The sequence below is a fragment of the Macaca fascicularis genome, chromosome 11 (assembly GCF_037993035.2).
Source record: "Macaca fascicularis isolate 582-1 chromosome 11, T2T-MFA8v1.1".
Classification (NCBI taxonomy): Eukaryota; Metazoa; Chordata; class Mammalia; order Primates; family Cercopithecidae; genus Macaca; species Macaca fascicularis.
The window spans coordinates 31219182-31238912 of record NC_088385.1 but is presented as its reverse complement, the minus strand read 5'-3'; the positions used below and the strand labels follow the sequence as shown (position 1 = coordinate 31238912).

Genomic DNA, 19731 nt, shown 5'->3' with positions numbered 1-19731 from the left:
TCAAGTGAAGTAATTCTTTTTTTCTGCTTTGTCAGTTCTGCCATTAAATGGCTCTGATGCATTCTTCAGTATGCCAATTACGCTTTTCAATTCCAGAGTTTCTGCTTGATTCTTTTTAACTATTTCAATCTCTTTGTTACATTTACCTGACAGAATTCTGAATTCCTTCTCTGAATTGAGTTTCCTCAAAATAGCCATTCTGAATTCCCTGTCTGAAAGGTCACATATCTCTGTATCTCCAGAATTGGTCTCTGGTGTCTTATTTAGTTCATTTGGTGAGGTCATGTTTTCCTGGGTTATCTTGATACTTGCAGATGTTTGTCTGTGTCTGGGCATTGAAGAGTTAGGTATTTACTTTAGTCCCTGCAGTCTGGGCTTTTTTGCATCCATCCTTCTTGGGAAGGCTTTCCAAATATTTGAAAGAAACTTGGATGTTGTAATCTAAGCTGGATTTTCTTTAGAGACCCCAAGATCAGTAATGCTGTGGTTCTTTCAGACTCATAAAGGTATAGTCTTGATGATTTTGGACAAGATCTAGAATTCTCCAAACTACAAGGCAGAGATTCTTGTTCTCATTCTTTAGCTTCTCCCAAACAAATGAAGTTTTTCTCTCTATTCTGAGCCAACTACAGCTGGGGCCACCATCCCTAGGACTGTGCTGGGTCAGACCTGAAGCCAGCACAGCATTAAGTCTTGCCCAAGGCCTGCCTACCACCTAGGTTCGCTCAAAGCCCAAGGGTTCTACAATCAGGAAGTGGCAAGGTGAGCCAGGCCTATGTCCTTCCCTTCAGGGCAGTGAGTTCCCTTAGGCCCCAGGCAGGTCCAGAGGTGCTATCCAGGAGCTGGAGACTAGAGTTAAAAACCTTAGACATCTACCTGGTGTTCCATTATACTATGGCTGAGCTGGAACTCAAACTACAAGGTACAATCCTTCCCACTCTTCCCTCCCCTTTCCAAAGGCAGAGGAGCCTCACCCAGTGGCCACTCCATCTCAGGTCTACGTGAAGTACTGCAGACCTACAGAAAGTACTGTCAGACTACTGCTGATGTTCCCTTAAGGCCAAAAGGCTCTTCCGTTAGCTTGTAGTGTATGCTGCCTGGGCTGGGACTCACGCTTCAGGAAAATGAACTCCTCCTCTGGCTCGGGACTGTTCCAGGAATGTCAACCAAGAGCGAAGTCCTAGAATTGGGAACCCTAGGGGTCTACTTGGTGCTCTACCCCACTGAGACCAAGCTGGTATTTAAGGTGCCGGACAAAGTCCCCTTTACTTTTCCCTCTACCATTCTCTAGCAGGAGTCTCATCCTTTAGTCACCACAACTGGGACTGTGCTGAGCCTCATCTGAAGCCAGCAAGTCTCAGAGGCTCACCCAAGGCCCTTGATATAGTACCTGGGTATTGCTGCTGCTTATTCAGGGCCCAAGGGCTCTTGAGTTGACAGGGAATGAATCCTGTCAGGACTGGGTCCTTCCTTTCAAGGCAGCAAGTTCCCTTCTGCCTAAGATGTGTCTAGAAATGTCACCCAGGAACTAGGACCTGGAAAGGAGGCCTCGTGACTCTCACCAATGCTCTATCCTGCTGTGGCTGAGCTAGTATCCAAGATGCAAGACAAAGTCCTCCCTACTGTTACGTCTCCTCTCCTTAAGTGGAAGGAAGGGGTGTCTTTTGGAGCTGGGAGTTGTACAACCTGGGGCTGGGGATGGGTGATGCCACACTACCTCAGCCATCCTAGCTAGTGTCTCAGTAGGTTGCCCGCCATTCCACTGGCTTTTGGCCTGGTTCTGTGCTAGGACTCGCCTAGGTGTTGCAGTCCTTGTGGCCTAGACTTCTGCATTCATTTTGGGCCCCAGAGCACTTTAGCCCATCGTGGTAAGGCTTGGGGGAACTCAAGTTCTTACTGATTGCTAGGATCAGTGATTCCCCTCTGGCCAAGGCTGATTTAAATGCTCACTCAGTGGGCAGGTGTCAGGTAAGTTTGGTCTGGTTTTGCTTTCTGGTATAACAAGGGCAGCACTGAGTTCAATGCTTCCCAATTGCTGGCTCTTCTCCCCAGGGCAGAGAGACACTCTTTGGATGGGGAGGAGTGGTATCAGAGATTCAACAGTGTTTTGCCTGCCTCTTCAGTGTCTCTATCAGCAATATAAAGTAAAAATCAAGTACTCTGCTCACCTGTTTCTTGGTTTTTATAAAGCTGCTTTTTCTGTGTAGATAGTTGTTAAACTGGTGTCCGGGCAGGAAGGATGGTCAGTGAAGCCTTCTATTCCTATTCCACCATCTTGCTACATTTCTTCAAAAAAAAAGTTTTTTGTTCATTTATTGTTATTCTGACCAGGATTACCCCAAAATAGTCAATTTTTGTTATTACCTCCAGAGACAGACATGCTGAATTGTATTTATCAGAAGCAAATGTTGTCAGTCACCAAAATTTTAAGCCTTAGAGACATGTTTGGTTTCATATCCTATTTCCAGTCACCAGGTTCAGTCTTCCCCTCAAAATGTTTATCTGTCCTTTCTTCACTATTTCAACTGCCATCATGTCGGCTACGCTGCCCTCTTCATGCATATCAAGTATTCCAGCAACTTCTAGAGAGTATTCTTATGTTTAGACTTTTTCTTGCTTCTGTGCATCACATTTAAGGCTGTCCAGTTAATTTTCCATAAAAAATATTTAGCTCTTGTCCCTTTTGTGCCAGTGGAGCCTCTGGTGGCATTCTGTTTGTGATAATATTAAATCCAAATTTGTCTCTTTGACTTCAATGTTCTCATAATTGGCTCATGTATATTAATTCCATCTCTGTTTTATAATACTGTCCCAAAAAACATTTCGATTTGTCAAACTGATATCCGCCAAACACTGTGCTCATTTCCATCTCTGTGTTTTCAACTGCCTCAACATGTTGTACTCTGTAATATTTCACTCGGTCTCAAATTGGAACAATTTATAAATTTGACATATTTCTGTAGTTCATTGTAATGTCTTTGAAAACAATGAGGAAGTTTCATTCATACTTGTAACTTCTGTAGAAGCTACCATGTTTTCATGTATATGGTAAATACTAATGTCATGTATATAGGAAATACTGCAGTTTCCCGGACATGCCATGCTTTCCAAGCTTGGAATGATTTCTCTTCATCCTTCTCCTCTGTTTAATAAGCCTACTTCTCCTTCTTCATGATTCAGTTTAAGTATCATCATCTCTAGGAGCCCTTCCTGAAATGTTTCAGGCCTTCCACGTCACAATGTGGGTAGATCTAGTACTCCTTAAATGTGCTCATAGAATACCTTATATTTTATCACTCTCAAAGCACTCTGTAGCTCAAAATTATAATTATCAGTTTACTTGTCCATCTTACCAACTTGACATCCCTTTGAAACCACAGACTATATTTATGACACAGCATAGTCTTTATAACTAGAATATAACTATAGTATCTGGTACAGACTACAGATGCACAGTTCATCATAATGAACATGCGAATTTGTTTCCCCAATTCAAAGAAAACCTACTTAAGAGTAGAGATTATTTATTACATTTCTTGTGTCTCCCAGAGCAACTTATTCTATGGGTACACACTAGATTACAGCTTCTCACAACTGTCTTAGTTTATGGCTCTCTTGCTGTTTCAGCAATTTTTTTCATGCTCCTACTAAGCCAAAAGAAATACCTAGTTGTTCCATAGATTAATTAGGTAGGTGATAACTTAGCCATTTGAAAAGATAATATATAAAAATTGAAAGGAAACTATTTTTATTTCATCCTTAACTATAGTTCCTTACTCATGAGAATTTTGTACATAGTATGCATTGCAAAACTTCTTAACCCTTGGAATAAGATGGGATAGTAACACTCTGGTGTTCTGTTCCACATTGGTTTTTGCATAGTACTTGCTTTTTATCTCAGCAGCATCCAAAATGTCAGCTTCACAAAGACATAATAAAAGAGAAAGAAATGTAACATAAACAAATATTGACAAGCTGGTAGTTCATCTGGTTTCAAGAGCTCAAGTGTTGCTGCATTACCTTCTGGTTGGAAAAAAAAAAAAAAAAAAACCTTCAGCATTCTTATGAATTCTTTGCAGCACCCCCCTCTTGATACACAGTTTGGAAAACTACAGCATTTGGTAATCATCAGTAACCATCTGTTTACCTGCTGCTTATTATGCATGGCACTATGCTAGGTGTGAAAATTACATCAGTAAATAACATGGTAATAATAATAGTAGCAGTAGTATCAACAACAGTGGCCATCCTAGCAAGAACAACACATACTATGTTCCAGGCACTGGGCTAAGTAAGTGAAATGAATTTATGCTGCCTTATTAGCAATTTAGTGGTACTGAAGATTCTGTGACCCAACAAAGGTGTGTGAAAGACAAAGAGCTAAATGAAATAAATATAAAAAGTATTAAAATAAAAATATAAAAGTCATGCTTTATATTTCTGGGTTAAAAGTTAACAAAATGGTCAGGTATATTATCATTTGATCCTCAGGATGATTTTGAGAGGCATGTATATCCTGAAATTTAGAATACTTAGGCTACTTAACCAAATTTATAAGTTTATAAAACAACAATGTAAGTATTTTAAATGTATTGTAAAAGGATTTTACAGTAATTATTTCAGAAACAAAGAACTTTTTAGAATTATAAAATGATAAATTTGTGAAATATTAGTAATTGGGTACAAATCTGTGAAGTAGGAATTTGCCCTGCACCTATAATACAGGAATAGAAATGATATCCATAGTGTAGAAAGAACAGTAGAGATTATATTCTTTAATACACACATTCTTCAACCTTCCACCCAATCCATCTTTTTAATCCTGGATATAACGATGCACATTTTGCCAGATCAATTGTGATTTCATAATTTCAGCTTGTACAGTCATACACTGTATGATGATATTTTTGTCAATGAGGGACTGTGTATGCAACATTGGTCTCTTAAGATTATAATAGGTATTTTTACTGTTGTCTTTTTTTGTTTAGATACACACTTACCATTGTGTTACAACTGCCTATAGTACTCAGTACAGTAACTGTATTGGTTTGTAGCCTAGGAGCAGCAGACTATACCTAAATAACCTAAGTGTGTGGTAGGCTATATCACCTAGGTTTCTAGAAGTACACTCCATGAGATCTGCATTACAAAATCTCCCAGTGACGCATTTCTCGGGATGTATCCCCATGGTTAAGAGACAAAAGACAGCAGTGAGCTAAAAATTTTCACCTACTTCCTCTAATTTGTCCCTCCTCAGCTAAGTTAAAAAATATATATATACACACACACATATATATATCTATAGATATATATAATATAATATATAAAATAATATGTAATGTAATATATAATATATAGATATATAAAAATATATACACATATATAATATATAGATATATCTATCTATAGATATATAACTAAAGAGGAAGAAATATGTATAAAAGTATACACATACATATATGTGTATATACAGTATATGTATATATATTTTTATACATAAACATATAGTATACATATATAAAGTATATACACACATACATATAAAAGTATATATGCGTGCAAATATGTGAAGAATGTGGCTTTATATTTTTTTCTTTTCAAGGCTAAACACTTCAACTCCTTCAACAGTATGTGACAAGGTTTCCTACTTTATCACAATACCACCTAATATTTGCATGCTATTTATGGTTTCTAAGCTTTTTCACTAATCTATTATCTTTCTTTTTTGACTTGTTTCTAAGGGCCTCACAACAACTAGGCAAAGCAGGTATTATCAATCCCATTTAGAGATCTGAAAGTGGAGCCTCATACATTTTTAAAACTTGGTCAAAATTACATGAGTCACAAGCTAGGACTCAAATCTAACCCTCTTTACCCCTTAGCACATTTATTTGACAATCGGTTAAAATTCTTTTGATCACAAGTAACAGAAAATTCAGCACAAATTGACTTGAAGGGAAAAAAAAAGAAAGTTACAGTCTCATGAGAGAACATAAAAGAACTTTAGTGTGGGCTCCATCTAGCATGCAAACAATGTAATCGGGATACCAATTTCTTCAGTTCTTAGTTCTGCCAATGATGTTGTTTCTATTTTCTCAAAAGCTCTACATATATGGTCCCAAGACAATTACTAACAGCTTTAAAGGTTTTCTCATTTTCTTACTGTGAAAAACAGAGTTTATATACCTGAGGAGGCAAGTCCTCAAATTGCGTCTGAAGAGCTTGGCTCAAATTATGTATCCATCCTTGGGGATGGAAAACAATTATTAGCCTAGATCAACAAGTACCTATATGTAAATTAGAAAGTAGGTTAAATTTCCTCTAAACCACATCGCTAAAAAATAAACTATCACATTGGGAACAGAGGAATAGATGCTGAGGAGGTACAAACGAATGTCTAAGACATTTTCATTCTGATTTGGAAATGTCTCTTTGAAAACATGGCATCTTTTGAATGTATATGAATGGTATAATTAAATGTAATGCTTCTATTTGACCAGTGAAAGAGAGTGTACTACTTTACTATGACCTAAAAATTCTACTTGTATTCATGCAGCCATTCATCACTGTAGCACAAACATACACTAGTTGTTCAAAGAAAACATTTTTCTGAAGCTGAAAGTAATTATCCTTGACCTCTCAGAGTATTTTCCAAGTTTTTCCTTGAGTAACAATAATAAGAATCAGTTCAGTTTGGCATCCAACTGACAGTGTGATGAATACTTCTTCAAAAAGGGGATAATAACATCCAAAGCACTATTTTATTTTATTTATTTTATTTTTTTTTTTTGAGATGGAGTCTCGCTCTGTCGCCCAGGCTGGAGTGCAGTGGCCGGATCTCAGCTCACTGCAAGCTCCGCCTCCCGGGTTTACACCATTCTCCTGCCTCAGCCTCCCGAGTAGCTGGGACTACAGGCGCCCGCCACCTCGCCCAGCTAGTTTTTTTTTTTTGTATTTTTAGTAGAGACGGAGTTTCACCATGTTAGCCAGGATGGTCTCGATCTCCTGACCTTGTGATCCGCCCGTCTCGGCCTCCCAAAGTGCTGGGATTACAGGCTTGAGCCACCGCGCCCGGCCTACCAAAGCACTATTTTAAATAACGCTAATCTTGGTAAAATGTTCCAATTAAAAGCTACCAAAACTCTAAGAGCCAAATTGTGTTGTTGGAGACCCAGTTGATTTTTTAAAGATTAGTATGTCTCCTTAAAATATAATAAATACATAGTATATATACTTTTGTATGTGTATATATAGTATGTGCATATATACTTTTATACATAAAGTATACATACATAAAGTATATACATTCATACATATCAAAGTATATATGCATGCAAATATGTGAATAATATGGCTTTTTCTTTCTTTTCAAGGCTAAATGCTTCACCTCCTTTAATAGTATGTGACAAGGTTTCCTGCTTTGTCACAATACCACCTAATATTTGCATGCTATTTATGGTTTCTAAGCTTTTTCACTAATCTATTATCTTTCTTTTTTGACTTGTTTCTAAGGGCCTCACAACAACTAGGCAAAGCTGGTATTATTAATCTCATTTAGAGACCTGAAAGTGCTGGTCCTATATATTAAATCTATTGCAGTTTGTTAAGATTCACCTCCTTCTTTCAAGGTAATCTATTGGAGAAGACATAGGTCTTTTTATAATAGTATGGCTGAGCAGTAGTATAGTTATATACTGAATGCTCAAGAGGAGCTCTTGATTTAATCTGCAAGGAGGAAATAAAAATTTTATGGAGGGTAAAAAATGGTGAATTATGAAATAAGAGTGGGTTTTGCCAGGCAGGAAGCAATGGGATTCTAGGCTGATGGTGCAGTATGAACCAAGGCCCAAGACCATAAAATAGCACACTATAAGTACCAGCCATTTGCTTCTAAAAGCATGAAATGTGAAACACAGCAGCAGAAGATGAGTTAGACAGGTAAAGACCAGATCAATGAAAGATGTATGTTTTATGCTAAGTCGTTTGAACTTTTATCTTACAGGCTACAGGGAGGCACTAAAGAATTTCAAGTGGGAGAATGACATCCATTTTTTGCTCCAAGTTGAAAAGGCACAAAACTGGAGGTAAAGAAGTCTATACAGGAGGTCAAGGTAAGCAATAAAAATATTAACTGAGACAAAGATAACAGGTTTGAAGTAAGTGTATATGTTTAAGGATTATTTTTCAGGTAAAATGGAAAGGTTCTGATAATTAAAAAGATGTGAGGTGGGCGGATTACAAGGTCAGTAGTTGAGACCAGTCTAGCCAATATGGTGAAACCCCATCTCTACTAAAAATACAAAAATTAGCCAGGCATGGCGGCGTGCGCCTGTAGTTGTAGCTATTTGGGAGGCTGAGGCAGAAGAATCACTTGAAGCCAGGAGGTGGAGGTTGCAGTGAGCTAAGATGGCACCACTGCACTCCAGCCTGGGTGACAGAGTGAGACTCCATCTCAAAATAAAATAAAATAAAATAAAAAAGATATGCAAATGAGGACAAAAGGGAAAATCTAGGATGAATTCTCATTCTTTGGACTAGAGAACTTGGCAGATGTTGTGTTACAGACATCTCACTGAATGACTATAACTGAAGAAAAATATAATAGAAGGAAGGACTTAGATGAAAAGGTATCATTTCTCTATAGATATGATACATTTGATAATTTAAAATGTCATTATGATTTTATTATCAACTAGGTTACTATCAAAGTATTGTAAATAAAAACTTAAAAATGAATGAATGAATCAAAACTAAAGAAGTCAGCACAGAAAAACTTCAGGGTTGTGAAACTAGCCTGCTAAGCTAAAATAGAAATGCTATTTCCTTTTTTAAAAGAGGGGTCAGGTGGCAGTACTAAATTTCTTAAGGAAAATTTAACCACTGATTGTAATGTCTGTGGCTTCTGGGGAAAACATAACCCCAAATTACAGTGGCTGTGGTTATAAACTATTATGAAGAGCTTCCAACGTCAGACATCGTTTCAGTGTCTGTATGCACTGGAGTTCTTTTACAGGACTTTGCTAGAACAGCAAAATTAATGACTATCCTCTTTTTGCCTACTTTGGTGTCAATAACAAACGTCCTTTCTGTTACTTAACAAAGACTTTTAAGTGACTCAGAATTAATTTAATATGAAAATCAATAAGCCAAGGTCATAAATTTTCTTTTAGTATCTCAGAAAAAATGTACAATCTACAATCAATGCTAAGACTTAGTCTTAACTTGCGATCAACGCCAAAGGAAAACATCTCTCAAATAAATTCTGAGAATTATCTACCACAATCCTTAGGTACTCGGTTTTCTGTCACAGTTTAACATTTATCTCCTCAGTAAATCCAGTACTAGCAGAGAGGAAATCTAGAGGTAAATTCTAAAGCAGAAGCTGATTTTTTCCTTTTCATTTCTCAGGAATAATTTAGGTGGCTTAAGTTACACAATGTTTTTGCGTTGCCATACTAGATCATTTCCTAATTTCTACTGTGACTTAGTAGACAAAGAAATATATTAATTGCTGTTAATTATGGTTTTAGTTTTCTTTAAAAGAACATTCAAGTGCTGTGAAGTGACCTACACCTTAGAATTTAAAAATGGCTTCCAAGTTTTTAAAAAGTCAGTCCCTTCAGTTAATACTCAGAACAGTTGGTAGGTCCCTGGAGAGGGCCTCTTCAGGTTCTATGTATCCCAACCAGCTGCCAGACAGAATGAGCACTGGCCTCTGCATCTAGGCAGGGGCTCAGTAGAAAGTGGCAGAAGCTGCTGTTCATAGTGGTGACCTGAGCTTCCTAGAAAGTCTGGATGAATGCCTGGCTACTCAATCATGGGTTACAGGGTGACACAGACAGCACCAATAAGTTTAACACTTTCATTATTTCATCTGAAGTACAACTGTTATGTGTGAAACTATTTACAGTATTACACATTAATCTAAAGTGGCCATATTCTTTCTAGGTAGAAGATGGACACAATCCATAAAAGAATGTCATAAAACCCTATCCAGAAAATATTTCCTTTTTATTTATTTGGTTTTAAATAACAACTATATGCTTATTAATCCAAAATTTCTATTTCCAGCCTTGACAACTCCCCTGAATTCCATGTCTATATTTCTAACTGCCTACTCAACATTTCCTCTAGGCTCATGAATAAGCATCACACATTTAATACACACAAAGTAGATTTATTTATTTATTTTTTTTTTTTTTGAGACGGAGTCTCGCTCTGTAGCCCAGGCTGGAGTGCAATGAGGGGATCTCAGCTCACTGCAAGCTCCGCCTCCCGGGTTTACGCCATTCTCCTGCCTCAGCCTCCCGAGTAGCTGGGACTACAGGCGCCCGCCACCTCACCCGGCTAGTTTTTTTTTTTGTATTTTTTAGTAGAGACGGGGTTTCACCGTCTTAGCCAGGATGGTCTTGATCTCCTGACCTCGTGATCCGCCCGTCTCGGCCTCCCAAAGTGCTGGGATTACAGGCTTGAGCCACCGCACCCGGTCACAAATTAGATTTTTTAACCCCATGAAACTTAACCTTTTCTCACCTCAGTAAATGAAATTACATCCAAAATCACCATCCATCCAGTTACTCTGAAAGTCATTTGTTTTTTAAAATCAGCTCTATTAAGGTATTACTTGCATATAATTTTCACGAATATTAAGTGTGTAATTTGCTAAGTTTTGCCAAATAGAAGCGCTATCACAATCAAGATATAAAACATTATCATCCCCCTCAAAAAATTGCCCTGCCCCTAGATATTGTAACTACTTATGTGTCTTCTCTCATATCACTTTTGTCTTCTCTAGAATCTCATATAAATTGAATTATATGAAATGAAAATTTACTGAGTTTGGCTTCTTTCCTAACTATATTGTCTAAAGAAATCCCCTACAACCAGTGTCAGCTAAATATATAACCCCGAATTTTTTCTTCCTAGCCCACAGCACCACATGGCATTATCTTGCGTATTATAGCTCTTTTCCAACTTGAATGTTAGCTCTATGAAAGCACAGGGGCCTTGTCTATCTTGCTTAATGTTGTGTGTCAGAAACGTCTAACAGTGCCAATACATGGCAGAGGTGCCATAAATGTTACAGAATGGATGAATACATAAAAGTAACATCTTCTTAAAGTTTTGCCTATAGAACTTATCTGTTAATTTCCTAGGATCATTTCAAATATTAAATGATAAATGACATAAATCTGTACTTTATACTAAGATGAGAACACAGGGAGATAGAATCGAGTAGTGGCAAATTACAAGGCCTCAGGAGTTAGGCTGCCTGAACTTGAATACTGCCTGCTGACTCTTCTAAAAAGTCACATGGCCTAAAACAAGTTACATAATCTCTGTAAGCTTTAGTCTCCCCATCTGTATCAATGGGGATAATAATAGTACCTACTTCATAAGGTGGTTGTGAGGAATTGAGATGAAACATCTAAAAAAATTAGAAAAGTGCTCAGCACTTAGAATTGAATTAATAAGTCAATATTGTTAATTATTGCCATTTCCACCACCACCAGTTCTGCTATTATCTTACTGCTACTATTTTCTGCAGGCAAAGCTACAAAAAAACAAAAACAAAAATAAATAAAAATACCTTTTTAGCTAAACTAGCTTAATATATTTGCTTAGAATAAAGGCAACTTAATGAAACTTGAATATGAGGAACTATTATTGTTTCCCTTATTGTTATCAGATAATGATCTGTCAGCTTTTGTAATGCCCTTTATTTGAGGGATTTTCCTAAAAGAAGTAACAAGGACATTAATTATAAATGTGAAACTCATAGTTAAAATCCTCCAGGATATGCATAGAATGAAGAGGCAGTATTTCAGATTCCTATCACTAGCAGCCCAGGGGTAAAGTCTATTTATAAATGATATTTCTATTCTTGCAACAAAACTAATTTAGGGCAATTAATTAAACTCATGGGACTTTATACAAACCAATCTATAGTAATATATTAGTTTTTCCAATTGGCTTTTCCTAGGAAACTAATATGATTAATTAATAAATGCCATCTATAAACTTATTTGAAAATTTTGGACAAATACAATTAAGTCATTAAAAGCATCTTCTGGGAAGTGTACCCTTCAAGGATATTTACTGCATGTTTCCTACATGCTTATTTTTCTTATAGCTGGTATTTTACAACAAGCATAATTTTCATTTTGTTTAATGATTATAATCAGATACATTATTAATTTACTTTTTCCTTTACCTTGGGAATTTAGAAAAATATTAAAATACCAGATGATGTCAACAAGAGGTGAAACAGGAAAACCCTGGATCCTTTGTCCTTCCATGGACACACTCAATTAACAACGATGCATGCACAAATACCCTTTGTGGAAAATTCAGACACAAATTGAGAGGGTCCTTCACCCTGGGCAAGCATGAAACCAACTACATTGAACTGGCAGGAAAACTCAAGACCTAACTCTCACCACAATCCCTATACCCAATACAGTGCCATATGATCCAAAGGAAATCCATAGCTCTCAACTTCTCTGGTGGGGAGAAAGTTGGATTACATGTCCAATCAACCTTCCTAGAAACTGCCCAGGTTATCCGCTTCTGTCTTACCTATCTCAGAGCAGTAACAGGACCTGGCATACTACTGATGCCTAGGGGCCAGTGAGAACAAAGATGGTGGATTAAATTAACAAGCAAACAGTTGCTATAGCCCACTCCCCTGCTCAGTCCAAGAAAGAGGGCAAAAAACCTGATTGCAGCTTCTCCCTGGGGAGGGAAAGAGTTGGACTACATGTCCAAAGTTCTAATTTTTCCAGGGGCTCCTGGGAGACTGGCTTCTGTCTCACCTATCTGCGAGCACTGGAACACCATGTACTTTAGACAGCTTTGGGGTGCCAACAACAAACACAGCAGTATGGATTAGCATAAAGGTTTGAGAGGCCCACAAAATCTCTGATCAGGTTGATTGGTGTGGTTCTTCACCAGTACAAGGCCAGTCAATGAAGACTGTGAGAGGTGAGAAGTAGCTGTTATTTCTTTTTTTTTTTTTTTTTTTGAGACGGAGTCTCGCTCTGTAGCCCAGGCTGGAGTGCAGTGGCCGGAACTCAGCTCACTGCAAGCTCCGCCTCCCGGGTTTACGCCATTCTCCTGTCTCAGTCTCCTGAGTAGCTGGGACTACAGGCGCCCGCCACCTCACCCAGCTAGTTTTTTGTATTTTTTAGTAGAGACGGGGTTTCACCGTGTTAGCCAGGATGGTCTCGATCTCCTGACCTCGTGATCCACCCGTCTCGGCCTCCCAAAGTGCTGGGATTACAGGCTTGAGCCACCGCGCCCGGCCAGTAGCTGTTATTTCTAATGGATAGAAACCAACATACAGAGTCAAGAAAAATAAATAAGGAACAATGTTCCAAACAAAGAAATAAATGTGAAATCCACCCAAATGATACAGAGATATATAATTTAACTTGGCAGAGACTTTGTAGCAAAACGTGCAAACATGTGTAAGGAAATTAATGTAATTTATTCAAGACATGTTTAGATTGTCTTCACCATATTCTGAACCTACAGAGGACAAATTTCAAAGTAGTGTATCATATACTGCATGTTTCTTGTAGACTCCTGACAAATCAGCAGAGAAGTGTGCTCTTTAAGATATATATTTTTCCATTAGGATGATGAATATGTGTTGATTTTTTTCATGCCTTCTTACCCAATTTAAGGGATGAATGGCCCACATCTATGTGAGGTTACAGGAATGTTTGGGGTCATAAAACAAATTTAAATAAACTCTCCCAAATAAGAACTTAGCCAATGAACTTGACCTTACTGGCATGAAATTCCAAGCAACTGAAGTGACAAACATTTTATATGCAATAAGTACTCAATATACATTTATTGATAGATTACAGTAAGAATTAAAAGGTAATACTGCTTTAGTGAAAAAATGCAAGAAAAAAAAATCTGCTACTGTAGTACTGTTATCTTACCATAGATGCTACCTACAGATCTGCTTAATTTTTATAACAAATGGGTAACTGTGTGTTACTGAGAATAAACAAGTGACATCTTTAAAAAATGTAACTTTTATCTGGGGTATTAAAAACTCTGAGCTTTTTAAGGCTTCATTAAGATTAATGAGTCATAAAAAAATCTGGGTTGATCTGAAAGGTTAGTCATTTTAGCTGCATTTATAATGTGAATGAAAAATTGTAGTATATTTAACAGTTTGAACATGAGAAACCGACTTGCTTTTGATACTTAAGGGAAGATTTATTTAAGTACTTCTGCCCATATATATATAAAAAGACTAATTATAAAATAGGACTGTGCAAATTCAATCACAGAAAAAAAAAGGTAGTGTTTTTAATTGTTCAGATAAACAATCAAAAGTTATTTTGCATGTAGGCCACACCTGTTGATCGTTATGTATCTTTATGAGACTATAGGGAATATTTGTGAGATTTTATTAATGATTGTTACCAACTATAGGTATAGAGATTTACAAATTAGAATTATAAATTAATTGAATCAAATTGTTTTCTACACAAATATATTATTTTGTATTGATTGAGTTTGTGTGCATGTGTGCGTGTGTGTTTGCCTCTATGTATGAGAAAAGGAAAAATAACACAAAGTTTAATGTATTTGCAATTACTAAACATAAATTTTGTTTTGACCTTTTAGAAAATAAAGTAAAAGGGTAAAATGGTCAGTTACTAAGTTTTCAATATCAGAAAGATGAAAGCACATTAAAATATTAAAAATGATTAATTCAAAATATTAACATCAAAATGAAAATTAAAAATTAAAAAGTCATAAATATCTACTAAGGTTGTTTTAAGTAAAATAAAAGAGTAAGGGTACTTCATTTTGAGAAAAATGAGAAAAAAAAATTTACAAACAGTTAATATTACTAACCTGACTTATTTTTCTTTGTTCTTGTATAGCTTTTTGAATTTCCTGAGATACTTTTTCTTGATCTTTTGCATGTTCTGTCTTCCATAATTCCCTTTCTTCAGCATGGGCTTTTTCCAAATTTTTTCTTTCTTCTTCTATGGCTTTTAAAACTGCATCCTTCATTGCTTCTTTTTCAAGCTTCAAAATAAATAAAGACCAGAACAAATTTGAAAGATTGACTGCATAATGATTTCTTGAGTAAGACAGACTTGGTTAACCTAAAAGATAAAAAAACTTTGATCCTATAGTGTTTAGTTCTCACATTGCTGTTTTTATGCATAGTAAATAACTGCTATAAAATAAAATCTATTATTCTTTTTTATACAAATATTCCTACTTAATTTCCATGGCATTTCTAATCTTCAAAGAAATCAGGTCTTAGGGTGAAGTGGCAGATTTCAAACTATATAGTCTAAGGATCCCTTTACAATCTTAAAATTATTGAGGATATCAAAGAGATTTTGTTTATGTTGATCATATGTATTAATACATACCATATTAGAAATTCAAGAAAAAATAAAATTAATTCATTTAAAATTAATATCATTAACTGCATTGATATTAATATATTTTATGAAAAATAACTGCTTTCCAAAATTAAAAAAGGAAAATTCCACTGTATGTGTCTTTAAACCTCTTTAATATCTGACTTAATACAAGACAGCTAAATTAATTCCTATTTCTCCCTTCTGTGTGAAATCTGTAATGGTGTTTTTTAGTTGAAGTATATAAAGAAAACCCAGTCTCACACAGATAGGTAGTAGGAAAAATTTGAGTATTTAGTAGCCAGTTTAGATAATTGTAGATATTCTTGATGATTTCACATCAGAACTTGACAAGGACTAGTTCTTAAAGGTTAGTTGGCATAATGAAAATAAAATTATGTCAAATGAAATTTTCATGTTATTATATTACGATCCTTTCTTGTACTCTGAATGAATCATTTATCGATACATAATTTTTAACATTTTTATGGGAAAAATATTGATTTATTGAGTTACATGTCTTCTTCAGATGCTGACACACTTCTTTGTACCAAAATTTTAAAATCACATTTGTTAATGTTACCATAAATCTCATCAGGAACATACATATTGGAAAACAGATACAAATTTTCTAAAATTCGACTTTTTGCTTTACATCACCTCAAACTCTATTCCAAAGAAAGAGTGCTACTTTCCATTTTGTTCTTAAATCTATACTCTAGCAGTATACAACTTGGCCACCTTCTATATTATTCACATCAAACATACATGTTGACTCCATCTTCTCCATATTTCCAGAATTTGCCTATTTCTTTCCTTTCCAAACTACTACTACTGGTCTGTTTCTACCACTCACTATCTCGTAGCCAGACTTTTGATGCATTCTATGAATTCTTTCCCTGCCTCTAGCTTTTGTTGCCTCTAATTTCCTAAAAGTTAATGTCAATTACCATTACATCACAAACATGTTTTTAAAATGTCAGTATGTCTCCCTTACCCTATGGAATAAAATTCAAACTCTGTTCAGAATGCTAGCCATCCTTTCAGGCTGAATTCAAAAGTAATTTATTGTTTAAAAACTTCTAAGACATAGACATATGATGTACATACTCATAACAATTTAATGCATTCCTCCTTGCCCTCTTGGTATATAAATAATATTTTTCTTATCTGATTATAAATTATTTAAGAAAAAGACAAAATCATAGTCACCCTTAAATTTAACCCTGGCATAGTGATACATAGATATGAGACATTCAATATTTGTTTGCTAAATTTAATTTTAAATCTAAAACTCAAAAGTAAGTGTTAAAAGTGTATTTGTTGGTATGTGTATATTTTATATCTATTAATACATGATTTAGATGACTTATTTTAAACTTGGCTTTAAAAATTACTTACCTTGATACACAGATGCACACACAACCTCTAATTAGATCCAACAAATCGCAGGTGGATATTAGTATCCCAACATATATGTTCTTTATAACAAGTAACTAATAACCTATATGGTAAAGCATTTCAATGCTACCATTATATTGTGTGATGTGAATTTAATAAGAATATAAGTAGTCATATCTTAAGTTTAAAAGTAAATAAAAAAATAAAAATGTTGATTTTTATGGAATGAAACATTATATAAAAGATTCAGCATACTATTAATATATTCAGTTTTTTTATTTCCACTTAGAAGCAACCCACTATTACAGATGGAAATACCTTTGCAGCGGATACTAATGCCTCTTTATTTCTTTGCCTTTCTTCCTCCAAACATTTCTCCAATATTTCCTGTCAAATGATAAGACAGTTGGAAAAACATTAAATGTATTATTTGAGGTAACAGAACACATTCTTTCTACACTCTGAGCACAGTGAAAGTATTACCTTCTGTTCTTGAGAATGCTGAATCAAAGCTTCCTTTATTTTTTCTTTTAACAGTTCCTTCTCTGTATCTAGCATTTCAAGGAGCCTCTGATGCTACAAGGAATGATAAGCAAATTATATTACGGCTCTGAGGCAGATGATCTATCAACAAGGAGAGTAGCTGGTAGAATTCATTTGTCCAGAAATATCAAAGTAGTTACAAAAGGAAAAAATGAGAAGTTCTCTAAAATGAAGGCTTAGGAGAAAAAAATCACTAAAATCACCTTTCTATAATCAGCCAAGATACATTTCCTAGCCCCAAGTTCAACAGAGTATATGACAAGAAATCTAACTTAAGAACAACTAGTCAAAATTGAAAAATTAATCAGAAAATGATGTATTTTCCAAAATTAAGTTTAGAAAAATTACTCACTAAAATGATTATTATTAGGTTGCCGCAACAGAAGCAATGAAGCAATTAGATGATAACTGAGAAACGTAAAATATCTGCTTGATGAACAACTATCATCATAGATTATTTGCGTTCCTAGTAAGGCATTGTTAAAAAAATTGAAAGATTTATTAATTGTTGTCACCTCAAGATTTTACCACAGATTCAAAAACTAAATCTATGAAATGAGTCCAACAAATATTATGTAACAGGTAATATAAATGTGTATAAAGTTAATGTATCTATTTTTATTTTGATGTGCTACAGAAAAAGCTCACATAACTATCAACTAGTTATCATGGACCAAGCACTTGATGTTTGAATAGAGCTTTCTGAGAATATTCAACTTTTGCAGCCTCAGTATCTCCAATAGCCACGAGCCAAATACTGTTCCAGAACAGTGCACTGATGTGGAAACAAAACTAAAAAATATGTATTGCTACTCATATATTTTTCATTAAGTTATTAAAGGCAAGTAAGATATTTTCTCAGATTTGGAATGCTATTTATATCCAAGCCTCCTTTAAATATGAACTCATTTGACACCCAATATTTTAAAATAGATTTATGTCTTTTATAGTTGTTCTTATTTAAAACATTTTTAGGGAGAGAGTCTATATTGAGAGTAAGTGACCAAGCAGTCCATGTCTACTTAAGATAGTCTGTTATTCTTGTTTTTAATTATGCTACTTTTCATCTGTTTTTCAAGAGAATAAGTAAAATCACATGAAAGATGTGTTTTTTCCTTAAAAACAAATCCAAACTGTGATATAAATCATTACATGACTCAGAAATTATGAGTACTATATGAAATTATGTAAGGCAGCTAATTAACAAATGAGTAGACTTACCACATAATTAATGTATAAGTATTAACAACAGACTTTAATTTTGTATTCTATGTAAATCTAGATGCACACAGAATTTCATAGGATCAGAAACAATACCTAATCCTATTTGAAATACATATATGAGAAAATATGCAAAGATATATACCAGGCAAATAATTAGACTTAAAAATGATAAAAAATTATATGAGACTGAAAATATTCAATTTAGACTTAGGAAGAGGTAAACATAACACAAATAAAACAAAAATGTTTAGAATTAAAATATATAATAAAATTTTTGGAGTTATTAATAACTTAGAACACAAATATTGCTTAAAAAGAACTGGTAATGTTAGCAAAGTGAAAGTAATATAAATCACTAAGTGATTTGTTATAAGTGGGCTAAATTCCCTAACTGGTCCAATAAAAACTAAATTTGAAGAGGGTACATTAGTTAAAATGACAATGTAATGTTTATAAAATTCATTCCTGAATGTCATTTCTTAACTCTGACAGTATCCTACAATAGAAGACAATTTTTGAACTTAAGTTTAAGAATAAACCTGAAATTACTGTTTGAAAGAAACATCCTACATAAAATATAACCTAAGTAAAATCACAGATTCCCTTGAGAAAATACAACTGGGTTACTGGCTTTTCTCAAACTTACAGATAATAACAGCACTTTTGAGGTTTCAGGCACTGTTGAAAGTGCTTTACATGTAGTAGTACCACATTAAACTCTCACAACAAACTGCTGTATTCGTCCACATTCTTCTCATTTTCAGATGAGTCAGCTGAGACTTAGAGAGCCTAGGTAAGTTACTAGGTCTTTAATTATTTCAACAATAATCATATCCTATATAATCATTATCAGTAGTAGTAATTATCTAATACTAAAAGCAGCCCAGTACATTATACCTCGTTATTACCTACAGTAAATAAAAGCTACATAATGTAATCAGTATGTCAAGTAAGACCTCATTATGATTTTGCTGTAATACAATAAGACTAATCTATGCTTCCAATTTGGTCACTTCAGACTACTATTATTATTAAAATAAGATGATTTCCTGAACAAATTGCAATTGGTATTGAGACAGATGATTCAGAAAGATACTTAATGGCAAGGGGAAAATTTCTCCTTTCTTTCTTTTCTTTTTTCTTTTTCTTTCCC

General features: G+C 34.9%; 1 protein-coding gene across 30 annotated transcripts in view; it reads right to left on the bottom strand.

Moving 5' to 3' along the window:
• Positions 1–19731, bottom strand: part of CCDC91 (coiled-coil domain containing 91) — a 373101-nt gene that overhangs the window by 83743 nt on the left and 269627 nt on the right. For all 30 annotated transcript variants that reach the window (XM_005570456.5, XM_065523945.1, XM_065523942.1 and 27 more), the window contains 3 exons: positions 17295–17387; positions 17130–17198; positions 14887–15063 (listed from right to left, as the gene is read on the bottom strand). In XM_005570456.5, the coding sequence (XP_005570513.3) occupies positions 14887–15063; positions 17130–17198; positions 17295–17387 (339 nt within the window). The remainder of the gene's footprint in view (positions 1–14886; positions 15064–17129; positions 17199–17294; positions 17388–19731) is intronic.